This window comes from Homarus americanus, unplaced genomic scaffold, assembly GCF_018991925.1.
Source record: "Homarus americanus isolate GMGI-L3 unplaced genomic scaffold, GMGI_Hamer_2.0 scaffold2539, whole genome shotgun sequence".
NCBI lineage: Eukaryota > Metazoa > Arthropoda > Malacostraca > Decapoda > Nephropidae > Homarus > Homarus americanus.
Window position 1 is genome coordinate 2,908,908 of NW_024725489.1, and position 16,493 is coordinate 2,925,400.

The 16,493-nt window shown below is 48.4% G+C and overlaps 1 protein-coding gene across 6 annotated transcripts in view; it reads left to right on the top strand.

The window, feature by feature from the left end:
* The window catches only part of LOC121864986 (serine/arginine repetitive matrix protein 2-like), a 119,215-nt gene that overhangs the window by 31,032 nt on the left and 71,690 nt on the right, over window positions 1-16,493 (top strand). For all 6 annotated transcript variants that reach the window (XM_042364238.1, XM_042364241.1, XM_042364246.1 and 3 more), the window contains one exon: window positions 6,867-6,983. In XM_042364238.1, the coding sequence (XP_042220172.1) occupies window positions 6,867-6,983 (117 nt within the window). The remainder of the gene's footprint in view (window positions 1-6,866; window positions 6,984-16,493) is intronic.

A 16,493-nucleotide genomic window follows, 5' to 3' on the forward strand; every position in this document is an offset into this window, starting at 1 on the left:
ACACACAGGCATACAGTACACACACAGGCATGTGCACACACACAGGTATACAGTACACAGGCACACACACAGTATACAGTACACACACATACACAGCACACACACAGGTATGCAGTGCACACACACAGGCATACTGTACACACATGCATACACACACACAGGCATTGTACACACAGGTATACAGCACACACACAGGTATACAGTATACACACAGGCATATTGTACACCAAGGCATACAGCACACACAGGGTTGCCATACAATATAGCATATCTGTACACACAGGTATACAGTACACACACAGGCATACAGTATACACACAGTGGCATACTGTACACACAGGCATACAGTACACACACACAGGGTATACAGTAAACACACAGGCATACAGTATACAACACAGGTATACTGTACACACACAGGCATACAGCACACACACAGGTACACAGCACACACACAGGCATGAGCACAACACACAGCACACACACAGGCATACAGCACACACAGGTATACAGCACACACACAGGCATACAGCACACACACAGGCATACAGTACACACACACATACAGTACACACACAGGTATACAGTACACACACAGGCATACTGCACACACACAGGTATACAGTCACACACACACAGGCACACACAATAGTATACTGCACACACACACAGGCATACAGCACACACAGGTATACAGTACACACACAAGGCATACAATACTGGAACACACAGGCATATAACACCACAGGTGCACAACACACACAGGTATACACAGCACACTACATGCATACAGTAATACACACACAGTGCACACACAGGTCTACAGTACACACACACAGGTATACAGCACACACACAGGTATACACACACACACACAGGTACAGTACACACATGTATACAGTACACACACAGGCATACACACACACAGGTACACACACACACAGGTACAATACACACACAGGTATACACACACACACACAGGTATACAATACACACACATAGCATACAATACACACACAGGTATACAGTACACACAATATACACAGACACACAGGTATACTGTACACACACAGGCATACAGTACACACACAGGTATACAATACACACACAGGCATACAATACACACACACACAGTACACAACACACACACACAGGTATACAGCACACACACAGGCACAACAACACACACACACATGCATACACACACAGCAGTACACACACACACAGGCATACAGCACACAATATACACACACACACAGGCATACACACACACACACAGGCATACACACAAACACACAGGTATACAGTACACACACAGGCATACACACACACACAGGTATACAGTACACACACAGTATACAACACACACACACAGGCATACACACACACACAGGCATACACACACACACACAGGCATACACACACACACAGGCATAACACACACACAGGCATACACACACATAGGTATACCACACACACAGGCATACACACACACACAGGTATACAATACACACACAGGCATACAATAAACACACAGGCATGATAACACACACAGCAGCACACAGCACACACACACAGGCATACACACACACACACACAGGTATACAACACACAACACAGGCATACAGCACAAACTGGTCATACAGCATCAACAACAGGCACAGCACACACACAGGCATACAATACACACACACACAGGCATACAGCACACACACACAGGCATACACACACACACACAGGTATACACACACACACACAGGCATACTGTACACACACAGGCATACAGTCACACACAGGCATACAACACACACACACAGGCATACACACACACACACAGGTATACAATACACACACACAGGTATACACACACACACACAGGTATACAACACACACACACAGGCATACAGTACAAACACAGGCATACTGTACACACAGGTATACACACACACACACACAGCACACACAACACACACACACAGGTATACACACACACACAGGCATACACCACACACAGGCACAGATACACACACACACACAGGTATACAGTCACACACACAGGCATACACACACACACACACACAGGTATGCAATACACACACACAGGTATACAATACACACACACAGGTATACAGTACACACACTATCGGTATACAGTACACACACAGGTATACAATACACACACACAGGTATAATACACACACACACAGGTATACAATGCACACACACACAGGTCTTACCACACACACAGGTCATTACACACATATACAATACACACACACAGATTATACAATACACACACACAGGTATACAATACACACACACACATACAGTGCACACACACAGGTATGTACACACACACACAGGTGTCAATACACACACAGGGTATGCAATGCACACACAGGTATACAGTACACACAGGTATACAGTACACACACAGGTATACAATACACACACAGTATCCACACAGGTATCTGATACACACACAGGTATACAGTACACACACACAGGTATACAGTACACACACACAGGTATACAGTACACACACACAGGTATACAGTACACACACAGATTATACAGTACACACACAGGTTATACAGTACACACAGGGTATGCAGTCACACACACAGATATGCAGTACACACACACACAGGTATACAATACACACACACAGGTATCAGTACACACACACAGGTATACAGTCAAACACACCAGGTATGCATTCACACACAGGTATAATGCACACACACACGGGTATACAGTACACACACAATTATGCAATACACACACACAGGTATACAGTACACACACAGGTGTACAATGCACACACACAGGTATACAATACACACACACAGATTATGCAATACACACACACACACAGGTATGCTGTACACACATGGGTTCGTCACACACAGGTATACAATACACACACAGGGTATACTATGCACACACGGGTATACAATACACACCAGGTATACAATACACACACAGGGTATACAATACACACACACACAGGTATACAGTACACACAGGTATACAATACACACACACAGGTATACAATACACACACACAGGTATCACAATCACACACACAGGTATACAGTACACACACAGGTAGCCAATACACACACACAGTATACAATACACACACACAGGTATACAATACACACACACACAGGTATACAATACACACACAGGTATACAATACACACACAGGTATGCAATACACACACAGGTATACAGTACACACACAGGTTACAGTACACACACAGGTATACAGTACACACATGGGTATACTGTGCACACACACAGGTATACAATTACACACAGGTATACAGTACACAAGGTATACAGTGCACACACAGGTGTCGATCACACACACACAGATGTCCAATACACACACACAGGTATACAATACACACACACAGGTATACAATACACACACACACACAGTACAGTACACACACAGGTATACAGTACACACACAGGTATCATTACACACACAGGTATCCAGTACACACACAGGTATACAATACACACACAGGTATACAATACACACACACACACACACACAGGTATACAATACACACACACAGGTACAGTGCACACACGGTATACAATACACACACAGTGTACAGTACACACACACAGGTATACAATACACACACAGGTCTGGTACACACACAGGTATGCAATACACACACACACAGATTATACAATACACACACACACAGGTATACAATACAACACACACAGGTATACAGTACACAGGTATACAATACACACACAGATATCCATACACACACAGGTATACAATCACACACACACAGGTATACAATACACACACACAGGTGTCAAATACAAACACACACGGTATACAATACACACATATACAATCCACACACGTATACATACAGGTATACTGTACACACAGATGTCTAATACACACAGGTTCATCACACAGGTATGCAATACACACACACAGGTATGCAAGTACACACACCTGATTATGCAATCACACACACACACAGGTATACAATCACACACACACACAATTGTCACCATCACACACAGGTATACAGTACACACACACAGGTATACAGTACACACACAGGTATACAATACACACACACACACAGGTATACAATACACACACACAGGTATGCAATACACACAGGGTATACAATACACACACACACAGGTATACAATACACACACACACAGGTATGTAGTACACACACACAGATTGTACAATACACACACACACAGGTATACAGTACACACACAGGTATACCAGTACCTGGTATACTGTACACACACAGGGTATACTGTACACACACCAGGTGTACAGTACACACACAGGTATACAGTGCACACACACACAGATATGCAATTGCACACACATGGGTATGCTATTGCACACACAGGTATACAATACACACACAGGTATACAATACACACAGGTATGCAGTACACACACAGGTATACAGTACACATAGGTATGCTGCACACACGATGTCAATACACACCGGTACAGTACACACAGGTATACTGTACACACACAGAGTATATAGTACACACATAGGTATAAGTACATACACAGGTTACAATACACACACACACACACACAGGTATACAATACACACACACAGGTATACAGTACACACACAGGTATACAGTACACACACAGGTATACAGTACACACACACACAGGTATGCAATACACACAGTACAGTACACACACAGGTATACAATACACACACAGGTATGCAGTACACACAGGATTGTAATACACACACAGGTATACAGTACACGTATACAGTAGTTCTATATATTCCCACCAGATGACTCTCTCTATTGTAACTTTTCCTTCAGTGTTAATACGTGTTAAATAGGTGTGATTTATTAACATGTTGATAATTACAGGTTATTTTAAAGTAATTATTTGTATTTTTTGTGTATGTGGTAATTGTATGAAATTGTATTTTGTATATTGAGTTGTATTAATAAATTGGGAGTAGTAGTGGTGTGTGTGTATGTGTGTGTGTGTGTGTGTGTGTGTCTGTGTGTGTGTCATGTGTCTGTCTTCTTGCCCTTTACTCATTAGTATTCATTCATTAAGAATTGCCTGCTCTCTCTCTCATCCTAGTTCTTCTATTATTTGTGTGTGTGTGTGTGTGTAGTGTGTAATTGGTAGTATTTTAGGTAGGTTAAGTGAGATTGGAGTGGTAGTTGGTGGTAAAATTTTAGGTTAGGTCTAGTAAGATTTTATAAATTATGTTTGGAAAGGTAATGTTATGTTAGGTGAGTGTAGGTAAGGTAAGATAAGGTTAGGTTAAGTTAGAGGCCAAGAAAGAGTGATGCAGCCTAAGACTGTAAAATCCATTTAACCTTGTACTGTACTGAGCGTGGTGGTGTGTTAGTCTACGCTGCTGGCTTGCCCGCCTTCACTTACTCTTGCCCTCAGAATAATATTCTCTCTCTCTCTTTTGTTTGTACGTTGAGATAATTTTATGGTGTGTATTGGGCTCAGAAAGTGATGGTGAATTGTTTATCTTTACCCCCCCAGTCTCTTCCACCCTCCCTGCTGCTCTTATCTAATACTTACATCGTGTGTGTATGTGTGTGTTTGCCATAATTCACGTAGTTTCTTCCCCCGACAATGAGTTGGTGATCGTCGTTTGTCCGGGTAAACGAGGAGATTAAGAGGGATATTGTTGCTAGTGGGACCTCGAGTGAGTCTCATTATGGACACGACCCTCTATAAAAGCTGGCGAACAATCCGGCATAATATTGTTATACCCTTGTCCGCCTTGTTTCTTAAGTACATGATTCTGTTAAGCTTCGAATGCACTTGTTCCACTCTTGACAAGTTAGTAGATCAGTGCATAGGTGAGTCCGTGTCAACAGCCAAGTGTCTCGTTCCCTCATGAAAATCCCATAAGCAGCAGCAGCAGTAAGTGGTGTGGGGCGCTACAAGCTTTGTTTACCTTCGTGTGATCACTTGTAAAGTCTAGTCTCCGCATTTGTCTGTTTTATAATAACAGGAAGTTGTATTTATTTTGTTTTTGTAGGGGAAGACGAAGGTTAAATTATGTTAAGATAGGTTAGATTGGGAGATAGCCTGAGATAGGAAATAGGTTCTGGATAGGTTAGAAAAAAATTATGTTTGTGGTTAGGTTAGGGTAATAACACCACCACAATGCGAGGGAACGTTCGCTTGGTGTAGCCTTTATAAGTGTGTAGGGTAACGACAGGCACTGCTAACTGTTGGTGTTGGCGCTGTTAATGCCACGCTAATGACTTGACATATCATTACAGTAATGTTATACAGTGAACACGGGGTGGGGGTGGGGGTGGGGGGGGGTCACTTCTTCGGTGTATCCCGTGAGGTGTTTATCGGTCGTTAAGTGGGGGCGTCATCTGGTCTGGCTGTCAGTCCGTCTGGTAGTCACGAACACAAATGAGTTTATACGAGACTAGAGTGTGTTGATTTAACTCACCACAATATGTAAACTTGAACTCTATGATTATTTTAAAGTGCCTTGGACTGTGTAGCTCCGTTTTTTTTGAGGGACTTGACCTTTGCTGCCAACTTCTGTATAATTATTAGTGCCTGGCGTTTTTGCTACAAGGTCGACCAGCGTGTGACTTGTTGGTCCAGAAGTCTTGTTGTGGTGATGGTTGAAGGTGACATGTATACACCACATATGTCTGTTATTATAGATCAGAAGTTAGTTGTATAGAATTATTATGTCTATGTCTATAATTATGTTTTGTGTATTTGTGTAAGCGTTGTGTATTGTGTGACGCCTGTGTCATTGTTCCAGCGAAGGTGTGTAAGAGATATTGTGTTGTTGTTGTTACAGCTTCAACGAGGAGGAGGTGAAGGAGAAGGTGGAAGTGTTCCGCGTCATGCTGATGGAGCGAGACCAGACGGCCACGCGCACCAACCACATCCCCAGAGACCAGTTTGGCAGACCTAAGTGAGTACAGCACAGCACAGTTCCCTATATAGATATAATTATGCTGACGTACGACCGTTTATGAAGATGCTGGCCGGTAAGTGACTAAACCAACATTTAATTTCATTTCTGTAAGTGAAGTGACTGTCGCCCACCAGGGGAAGTGACTGGTGTCGTCTTGCTCGGCTCACACTGGCGCCACCCTGTTCCGTCCTCACTCGTGTGTGTGACTATGTGTGTGTGAATATGTGCTTCATGGAGACATGAGGTGTGATTGATTTTGTGAAGTATTTATTTGTAGTACCGAGTGATGGTGAGGGTGCGTGACTTAGGCAGTGTGTGTGTGTAGTGAAGGACACGGTGGTGGTACACTCTTACTCAGCCCGGTTCTGCTACCACACACACACACACACACACACTGCTGTTATCTACACATGCTACCACACACACTGCATGCTTTTATCTACACCTGCTACCACACACACGCACACTGGGGGAGGGGGGTGGGGTGCCATGGGTTATGAGGCAAGTGAAGCAAGAGAGTGGATCATTCCTCGCCGAGTCGCTAATAATACTTGTTGTTGAAGGCAGGAGGATCTTCTCAATGAGGCAGTGAAGCAATCGATCCCCGAGTCTCCAGTGAAGGTATACATAATCTTATGTGTTATGCTGTGAAGGTCACCTTGTTGACACTGCTCACAGCCCTCACCTCCTGTTACCGCCCTCCTCACTTAACGCTGCTGCGAGATTGTGTGGGATTTGTGTAGATGTGGGCGTGTACCGTGGGCGGCGGCACTCGCTGCCTCAACACTGTTGAAACTTGAATTGGCCTCCATGTAAAACCATTAGAGAGAGAGAGAGAGAGAGAGAGAGAGAGAGAGAGAGAGAGAGAGAGAGAGAGAGAGAGAGAGAGAGAGAGAGAGAGAGAGAGAGAGAGAGAGAGAGAGAGAGAGAGAGAGAGAGAGAGAGAGAGAGAGAGAGAGAGAGAGAGAGAGAGAGAGAGAGAGAGAGAGAGAGAGAGAGAGAGAGAGAGAGAGAGAGAGAGAGAGAGAGAGAGAGAGAGAGAGAGAGAGAGAGAGAGAGAGAGAGAGAGAGAGAGAGAGAGACACCAGGCAGGATAATCAATCCTCTTGGTAAGCCATAAAACACATTTGACATTTTTGACAAATGATGAAATCTTTTTATTTCTGTTATTATAACTTAATTGAAATTAGCGCTGTTATATGATAAAGTAAACTATAACTGTTTATGAAGTAGAGATATACTGTACATCATACGTCTTTAACCACTTGTGTACGGGATACAATCATCTGATGTTAGCTAAATAAAACAGTGAACGTGGCGTCCCGTAGTGAAGGAGTTAGGGAAGATAGTCTACTAAAGCATATGGCAGTTTTTTATTGATCAGTTGGTGTAAACCTCTCCCTGGGCCTATTATAACCCCGCCTCCTCCCTTCTCCATGTAATGTGTGGCGGTGGACCGTCAGGCCTCTTGTCTTAACCTTAACTAAGGTGTAGTACTGTCAAAACCAAAAGCTTGCTGAAAATCTCTGCCAGCATTATGTTTCTCTCCATAAGACATAGGTGACGCACTTCCCACCAACGCGTGCAGGCGTCGTCTTTTTGTGACTAGACTGCAGGTCAGCTGTTGGTGAAGGAGCGCCATCTGTGTGTTGTGGACAGATACATAATGCTGGCTGGGATTTTTGGCAAGCCTTTGAATTTAATTGTACATCCCAACATGGATTATTTTGGGTACATCTATCATGTTTTACTTCAGTACTACTAAAATAAGATAATTATAAATAACAGGTCTCTTGGTGAAGCTGCTTCAGGTAAGGGACTCACGTTTAGTGGCGGAAACTTGAAGGGAAATTTCCATCAGTGCCCATTGACAGGGATAATGCACCACTTCCTCTACTCCACACACTGTTCTGAGGACCTACACCCAATAGCCATCACCTTCATCTGCCAGTGACCTACGAGGGCACTTGGTAGGCCCCATGCTTCTTTAGGTCATGTTCCTCTGTCTACCAAGCACTCAATCCCCGGACCAGCGGTGTATGGAGCTCCTGCCACTTGAGTTATTACTGAGTCGTACAACCATCAGCAGTTAAACGGATCTTTCCTCACCTGTCGTCAGTCTTTGGCAGGAGACACCATGCTCAGTAGTTCTCACATTTAATCTCTCCCTGGGCATTCACACACATATATATATAGAGTGTATATATAAGTTGTGGAAGTGATGTGGGGTATCGTCGGTGGTGGTGAGTGACGTCACAGGCGGCTGTATATTTACCGAGGGAGACTTGTAGAGGTTGTCTCTCCTGCTTGTGTGTCCCGGCCGTCACTCCCTACTGTGGTGTGTCTGCCTGGGGTAGGTCAAATTGGTGTGTGTGTGTGTGTGTGTGTGTGTGTGTGTGTGTGTGTGTGTGTACAGTGATTTACTTGTATTGTTTGTATTGACACTCGTTAGTAGTAACTGCCAGCATCAACATGTCTGGCATAATTAACAAACATTAATTCCTGCACCTGGTGTGGTATGTCGGTGTGGTAGTGTGGTGGTGCGTCACTGTTGGCATGTCGTTGATGGAGCCTCGTGGTCTGGTACACACACGTCTCAGTACACCGTCAGTAGTATGTGTGGGGGAAGGGGAGGATCTTCACCCCCCACCCCCCCATAGTGTGACGGCGCCACATTCTTCCTCGCATGATACACGTCCTCCTGGTAACATTAAAAATAACTGTATTGTTCTGTTTTGTGGAACGTGATATAGTGTATATTGCTGTTGATTTTAACTGGTGTGTGTGTGTGTGTATGTGTGTGTGTGTGTGTGTGTGTGTTTTGGCGTGCATGTGGACACTACAAATCAACATTAGTTATGCTCACCATTTCTTAGCTAATCGCTGGAATATTATTACACTAAAATCCCTCTTTATTGATGACTGCCTTCACGCTGTATTACGACCGGGCACGCACTGGTCTCTGTTACCAGGGGTGAGGTGTGTGGTGGAGAGGGGTGAGGTGTGTGTGTGAGAGGGTGAAGTGTGGTGGAGAGGGGGAGGTGTGGTGAGGGGTGAGGTGTGGGTGGAGAGGGTGAGGTGTGTGGTGAGAGGTGAGGTGTGTGGTGGAGAGGGGTGAGGCGTGGTGGAGAGGTGAGGCGTGTGGTGGAGAGGGGTGAGGCGTGGTGGAGAGGTGAGGGTGGAGAGAGGTGAGGTGTGTGGTGGAGGGGTGAGGTGTGGTGGAGAGGGAGGTGTGTGGTGGAGGGGTGAGGTGTGGGGTGGAGGGGTGAGGCGTGTGGTGGAGGGTGAGGCGTGTGGTGGAGGGGTGAGGTGTGGGTGGAGGTGAGGTGTGTTGTGGAGGGGTGAGGTGTGTGGTGGAGAGAGGAGAGGTGTGTGGTGGGTTTATTTTGATTTTGCCGCTTACAGCGGCTATTTTATTGTGCACCCCACACTCATCCTGTGAGCTGTAGCGCAAAAGGATTACAGAGTAGAGTTTACAAAGGGTCATAATAATTAACCCCCGATGTCAGGATATTATGGCACTGAATGTTACACAGTATTTCATTTACATTATTTGTTTAGTTCTATACATAAGGGTAACTTATTCACAAATGCGTGAGTACAGGCGTGTGAGGCAGTATGTCTGGCCTCACACTTTGTTATTCACATTTACGTGAGAGGTATTCAAGCACATTGCGTATTTGGTTCTGTACATGAGAATTGATATAGTTACTAAGTGCAAAAAGTGGATACAATCTAATATGTCGGCTATCTTGCCATTAGAGAGATGTTGTGCCATTTCACACACAGTGTGCTTGGACCTGTCCCTAAAAGGTTCTATCTTCACACAGTCGAGGACGTAGCAAGTGTGTGGCCATATGTCTGGCCACACACTTTACATTTAGTTTTGTTTACATCTGTTTGAGGAACATACTGCCAAAGGTACTTTTATCCTAACCTTAATCTAGCGGTTACAACATCTTGTAATCTAGTGATCTTGTTACTTGCTCATATACATGTTTCACTTGATACATCTCATCATGGTAACTTATGGATCGACTAGTGCCTGTTTGCACTTGTCTACTTGCGTCAAACTCATCAATAAGTTCTTTCCTAATTACAGTTTTAAGGTTTTTTTGACAGACCCAAATTGTATTGAACGGTGTCTTTGTTAGACGCGAGTTTGGCGAGGCATCAACTCTGTCATGTTTTATGAGGCCTATGTGAGAGGGATCCACAACAGTTTGACCTTGACACCCCTGGTTAACAAGGCACGCATATTTGTGTCTGGCTTCAGAGACAAGAGCGTGACAACCTGAGTCGAGGGTGCCAAGGGGTAGTGAGGATAGAGAGTCAGTGATGATGAGACTGTCAGTAACAGTGGTTTCAATGAACTTAATAGCTGTGAGTATGGCAACTAATTCAGTTTGTAGAGTGGATGCCCAGTTGTTAATTCTAACTCCTTTCTTAATTATATTACCGTCAGGTTGAGTCACTGGTGGGGGTGAGGTGTGTGGGTGGAGGGGTGAGGTGTGGTGGGGTGAGGTGTGTGGGTGGGGTGAGGTGTGGTGGGAGAGAGAGAGAGGTGTGTGGTGGAGGGGTGAGGTGTGTGGTGGGGGTGAGGTGTGTGGTGGAGGGGTGAGGTGTGTGGTGGAGGGGTGAGGTGTGTGGTGGAGAGGGTTGAGGTGTGTGTGGTGGAGAGGGTTGAGGTGTGTGGTGGAGAGGGTTGAGGTGTGTGGTGAGAGGTTGAGGTGTGGTGGAGGTGAGGCGTGTGGTGGAGAGGGGTGAGATGTGTGGTGGAGGGTGAGGCGTGTGGTGGAGGGGTGAGGCGTCTGATATATTGGTGGAGGTGAGGGGTGTTACTGGCTTATCCGCTAATATTCTCACCAGTCCTGTACCCCTTCACCCTCTGTGGGCTGTGTAAGGCTGGGTGGTGTGGTGAAACAGGGTGGTGTAGGTGGTGCAAGAAGTGGGTGGTGTTTAGGAGGGTGGCAAAAAGTGGGTGGTGGCTGCTGGAGGGCGAGGCTGGCGCCCCTCCAGTATGAGAGCCATGAGTGAGGCCAACTACCAGACACTTGGCTCGCCCACCTTCCTCCTTCCCTTCCTCCTCAATCTTCCATCCTTCTTCCACTCCTTCCTTCTCCCTCTCAATCCTTCCATCCTTCCTTCCACCCCCTTCCTCCCTCCCCTCAATCCTTCCATCCTTCCTTCCACCTCCTCCTCCCTTCCTCAATCCTTCCATCCTTCCTTCCACCTCCCTCCCTTCCTCCCTCCCTCAATCCTTCCATCCTTCCTTCCACCTCCCTTCCTCCCTCCTCAATCCTTCCATCCTTCCTTCCACCTCCCTCCCTTCCTCCCTCCTCAATCCTTCCTTCCACCTCCCTCCTCCCTCCTCAATCCTTCCATCCTTCCTTCCACCTCCCTTCCTCCCTCCTCAATCCTTCCATCCTTCCTTCCACCTCCTCCCTTCCTCCCTCCTCAATCCTTCCATCCTTCCTTCCACCTCCCTCCCTTCCTCCCTCCTCAATCCTTCCATCCTTCCACCTCCCTCCCTTCCTCCCCATCCTTCCATCCTTCCCCTTCCATTCTCTCTACTTTTAACCCTTCCATTTTACCCTCCCCGCCTCTCCATCCAAGCCGACACACTTCAAATTATCTCACAGTATCAGACCTTCAGTTTCCAGGGGCCCTCAGTTAGTCCCGAGTCACGGTGGGGGTAAATGAAGACATGTTTTGTGGGTTGTTTTCCGCTTTAAATGATAAGGACCTGGGGGATTATTTTTTCATTTTGTGTGTGTGTGTGTGTGTGTGTGTGTGTGTGTGTGTGTGTGTGTGTGTGTGTGTGTGGTGTGTGGTGGGGTGTGTGGACGGTAAAGGCTGAGAGGGAGGTGGCGTGACGGTGTTGGTCCATGCACAGGAACATGTGATTAAGAGCTTGTGTTGGTGGTGTGGCAGGTAATTATTAGATTGGGAGGAGGAGGAAGGAAGAAAGGATAAGAGGTGAAGGTGGAAGGGAAGGAAGGAGAAGAAGAAGAAAAGGAGGAGGAGGAGGAGGCGATCGAAGAGGAGGCGGAGAGGAGGAAGAGGGTGTGGTGGTGCGACAACGACCCTTCCGGGAAATAACAGGGATGGCTGGAGAGTCGTCTAGGGGGAGGAGGGAGGGCATCACTGCACTGCTTGTTCCTTCCTTCCTTCCCATTACTCTCTCACCCTTACCACTTCTCTCACTCCTACACCCTACACTCCACTCGGCTCCACCAGGTCAATATTGTTGTTATTGTTCACTTTGTACCTGTATTTTTCTGGCTAAAGAAACTGCTTCAATATCAGTCCTCTTCACCTCGCTCTACAGCTTCTCCTCTCTACTTATTTCACTTCTCTGCCCGATACCTTTTCCACTCTTCTCTCACTTCTCCACTCCACTCCTCTCTTTTCTCTCATCCCTACACCTTTTCAACTCCCCTCCTCCCCCACCCCTACACCTTCTCCACTCCTCCTCCATCACCCCTACTGTACACCTTTGCTCTCCTCCCCACCCACGCCTCTCACGCAACACTACCTCAACGTCGTGTTAACTGGCTGATCCATGTCCCGGTGTATGATGCAGTTGACAAGACGGGGTCCTCAGTCACAGCAGCAGGGAAGGGGTCCTTAGTCACAGCAGCAGGAGAGGGTCCTTAGTCACAGCAGCAGGGAAGGGGTCCTCAGTCACAGCAGCAGGAAGGGGTCCTTAGTCACAGCAGCAGGGAAGGGGTCCTCAGTCACAGCAGCAGGAAGGGGTCCTTAGTCACAGCAGCAGGGAGGGGGGTCCTAGTCACAGCAGCAGGGAGAGGGTCCTCAGTCACAGCAGCAGGGAAGGGGTCCTAGTCACGCAGCAGGGAAGGGGTCCTCAGTCACAGCAGCAGGGAAGGGGTCCTTAGTCACAGCAGCAGGGAGAGGGTCCTAGTCACAGAAGCAGGGAGGGTCCCAGCAGCAGGAAGGGTCCTCAGTCACAGCAGCAGGGAGGGGGTCCTCAGTCACAGCAGCAGGAAGGGGTCCTTAGTCACAGCAGCAGGGAAGGTCCTCAGTCACAGCAGCAGGGAAGGGGTCCTCAGTCACAGCAGGGGAAGGGGGTCCCCAGTCACAGCAGCAGGGAAGGGTCCCTAGTCACAGCAGCAGGAGGGTCCTCAGTCACAGCAGCAGGGAAGGGGTCCTTAGTCACAGCAGCAGGAAGGTCCTCAGTCACAGCAGCAGGGAAGGGGTCCCTCAGTCACAGCAGCAGGGCTGTCACAGCAGCGGGAAGGGGTCCCAGTCACAGCAGCAGGGAAGGGTCCTAGTCACAGCAGCAGGAGAGGGTCCTCAGTCACAGCAGCAGGGAAGGGGGTCCTTAGTCACAGCAGCAGGGAAGGGTCCTCAGTCACAGCAGCAGGAGGGGGTCCTCAGTCACAGCAGCAGGGAGAGGGTCCTTAGTCACAGCAGCAGGGAGAGGGTCTCAGTCACAGCAGCAGGGAAGGGGTCCTCAGTCACAGCAGCAGGGAAGGTCCTCAGTCACAGCAGCAGGGAAGGGTCCTTAGTCACAGCAGCAGGAGGGGTCCTCAGTCACAGCAGCAGAGGGAAGGTCCTTAGTCACAGCAGCAGGGAAGGGTCCTTAGTCACAGCAGCAGGGAGGGGGTCCTTAGTCACAGCAGCAGGGAGGGGGTCCTAGTCACAGCAGCAGGAGGGGTCCTTAGTCACAGCAGCAGGGAAGGGTCCTTAGTCACAGCAGCAGAGAGGGGGTCCTTAGTCACAGCAGCAGGGAGGGGGTCCTCAGTCACAGCAGCAGGAGGTGTCCTCAGTCACAGCAGCAGGGAGGGGTCCTCAATCACAGCAGCAGGGAGGTGTCTCAGTCACAGCAGCAGGAGGGTCCCTAATCACAGCAGCAGGGAGGGGTCCTTAGTCACAGCAGCAGGGAGAGGGTCCTTAGTCACAGCAGGGAGGGGGTCCTCAGTCACAGTAGCAGGGAGGGGGTCCTAGTCACAGCAGGGGAGGGGTCCTTAGTCACAGCAGCAGGGAGGGGTCCTTAGTCACAGCAGCAGGGAGGGGTCCTTAGTCACAGCAGCAGGGGGGGTCCTTAGTCACAGCAGCAGGGAGGGGGGTCCTCAGTCACAGCAGCAGGAGGGGTCCTCAGTCACAGCAGCAGGGAAGGGTCCTTAGTCACAGCAGCAGGGAAGGGGTCCTAGTCACAGCAGCAGGGGGTCCTCAGTCGGGGCCGCAGCGGGAGGGTCTGTCACAGCAGCAGGGGGTCCTAGTCACAGCAGCAGGGAGGGTGTCCTAGTCACAGCAGCAGGGAGGGGTCCTCAATCACAGCAGCAGGGAGGGGTCCTTAGTCACAGCAGCAGGGAGGGGGTCCTAGTCACAGCAGCAGGGGGGGGTCCTCGTCACAGCAGCAGGGAGGGTCCTTAGTCACAGCAGCAGGAGAGGGTCTTCAGTCACAGCAGCAGAGGGGGTCCTATCACAGCAGCAGGGAGGGGTCCTCAGTCACAGTAGCAGGGAGGGGTCCTTAGTCAAGCAGCAGGGAGGGGGTCCTCAGTCACAGAGGGAGGGGTCCTAGTCACAGCAGCAGGGGGGGTCCTTAGTCACAGCAGCAGGAAGGGGTCCTTAGTCACAGCAGCAGGAGGGGGTCCTCAGTCACAGCAGGAGGCCTCAGTCACAGCAGCAGGGAAGGGCCCTAGTCACAGCAGCAGAGAGGGTCCTAGTCATGCAGCAGGGAGGGGTCCTTAGTCACAGCAGCAGGGAGGGGTCCTAGTCACAGCAGCGGGGGTCCTTAGTCACAGCAGCAGGGAGGGGGTCCTCAGTCACAGCAGCAGGGAGGTGTCCTCAGTCACAGCAGCAGGGAGGGGTCCTCAGTCACAGCAGCAGGGAGGGGTCCTCAGTCACAGTAGCAGGGAGGTCCTTAGTCACAGCAGCAGGAGGGGTCCTTAGTCACAGCAGCAGGGGGTCCTTAGTCACAGCAGGGAGGGGTCCTCAGTCACAGCAGCAGGGAGGGGTCTCAGTCACAGCAGCAGGGAGGGGTCCTCAATCACAGCAGCAGGAGGGGTCCTTAGTCACAGCAGCAGGAGGGGCCCTAGTCACAGCAGGGGGTCCTTAGTCACAGCAGCAGGGAGGGTCCTAGTCACAGCAGCAGGGAGAGGGCCTCAGTCACAGCAGCAGGGGGGTCCTAGTCACAGCAGCGGGAGAGGGTCCTTAGTCACAGCAGCAGGGAGGGGTTATTCACAGCAGCAGGGGGGTCCTTAGTCACAGCAGCAGGAGGGGTCCTAGTCACAGCAGCAGGGAGGGGTCTCAGTCACAGCAGCAGGGAGGGGTCCTCAGTCACAGTAGCAGGAGGTCCTAGTCACAGCAGCAGGGGTCCTTGTCACGGAGAGGGTCTTCAGTCACAGCAACAGGAGGGTCCTCTACGTGGGTGTGGGTGGTGAGAGCCTACATAATAAGGTAGTTTTTAATATATATATATATATATATATATATATATATATATATATATATATATATATATATATATATATATATATA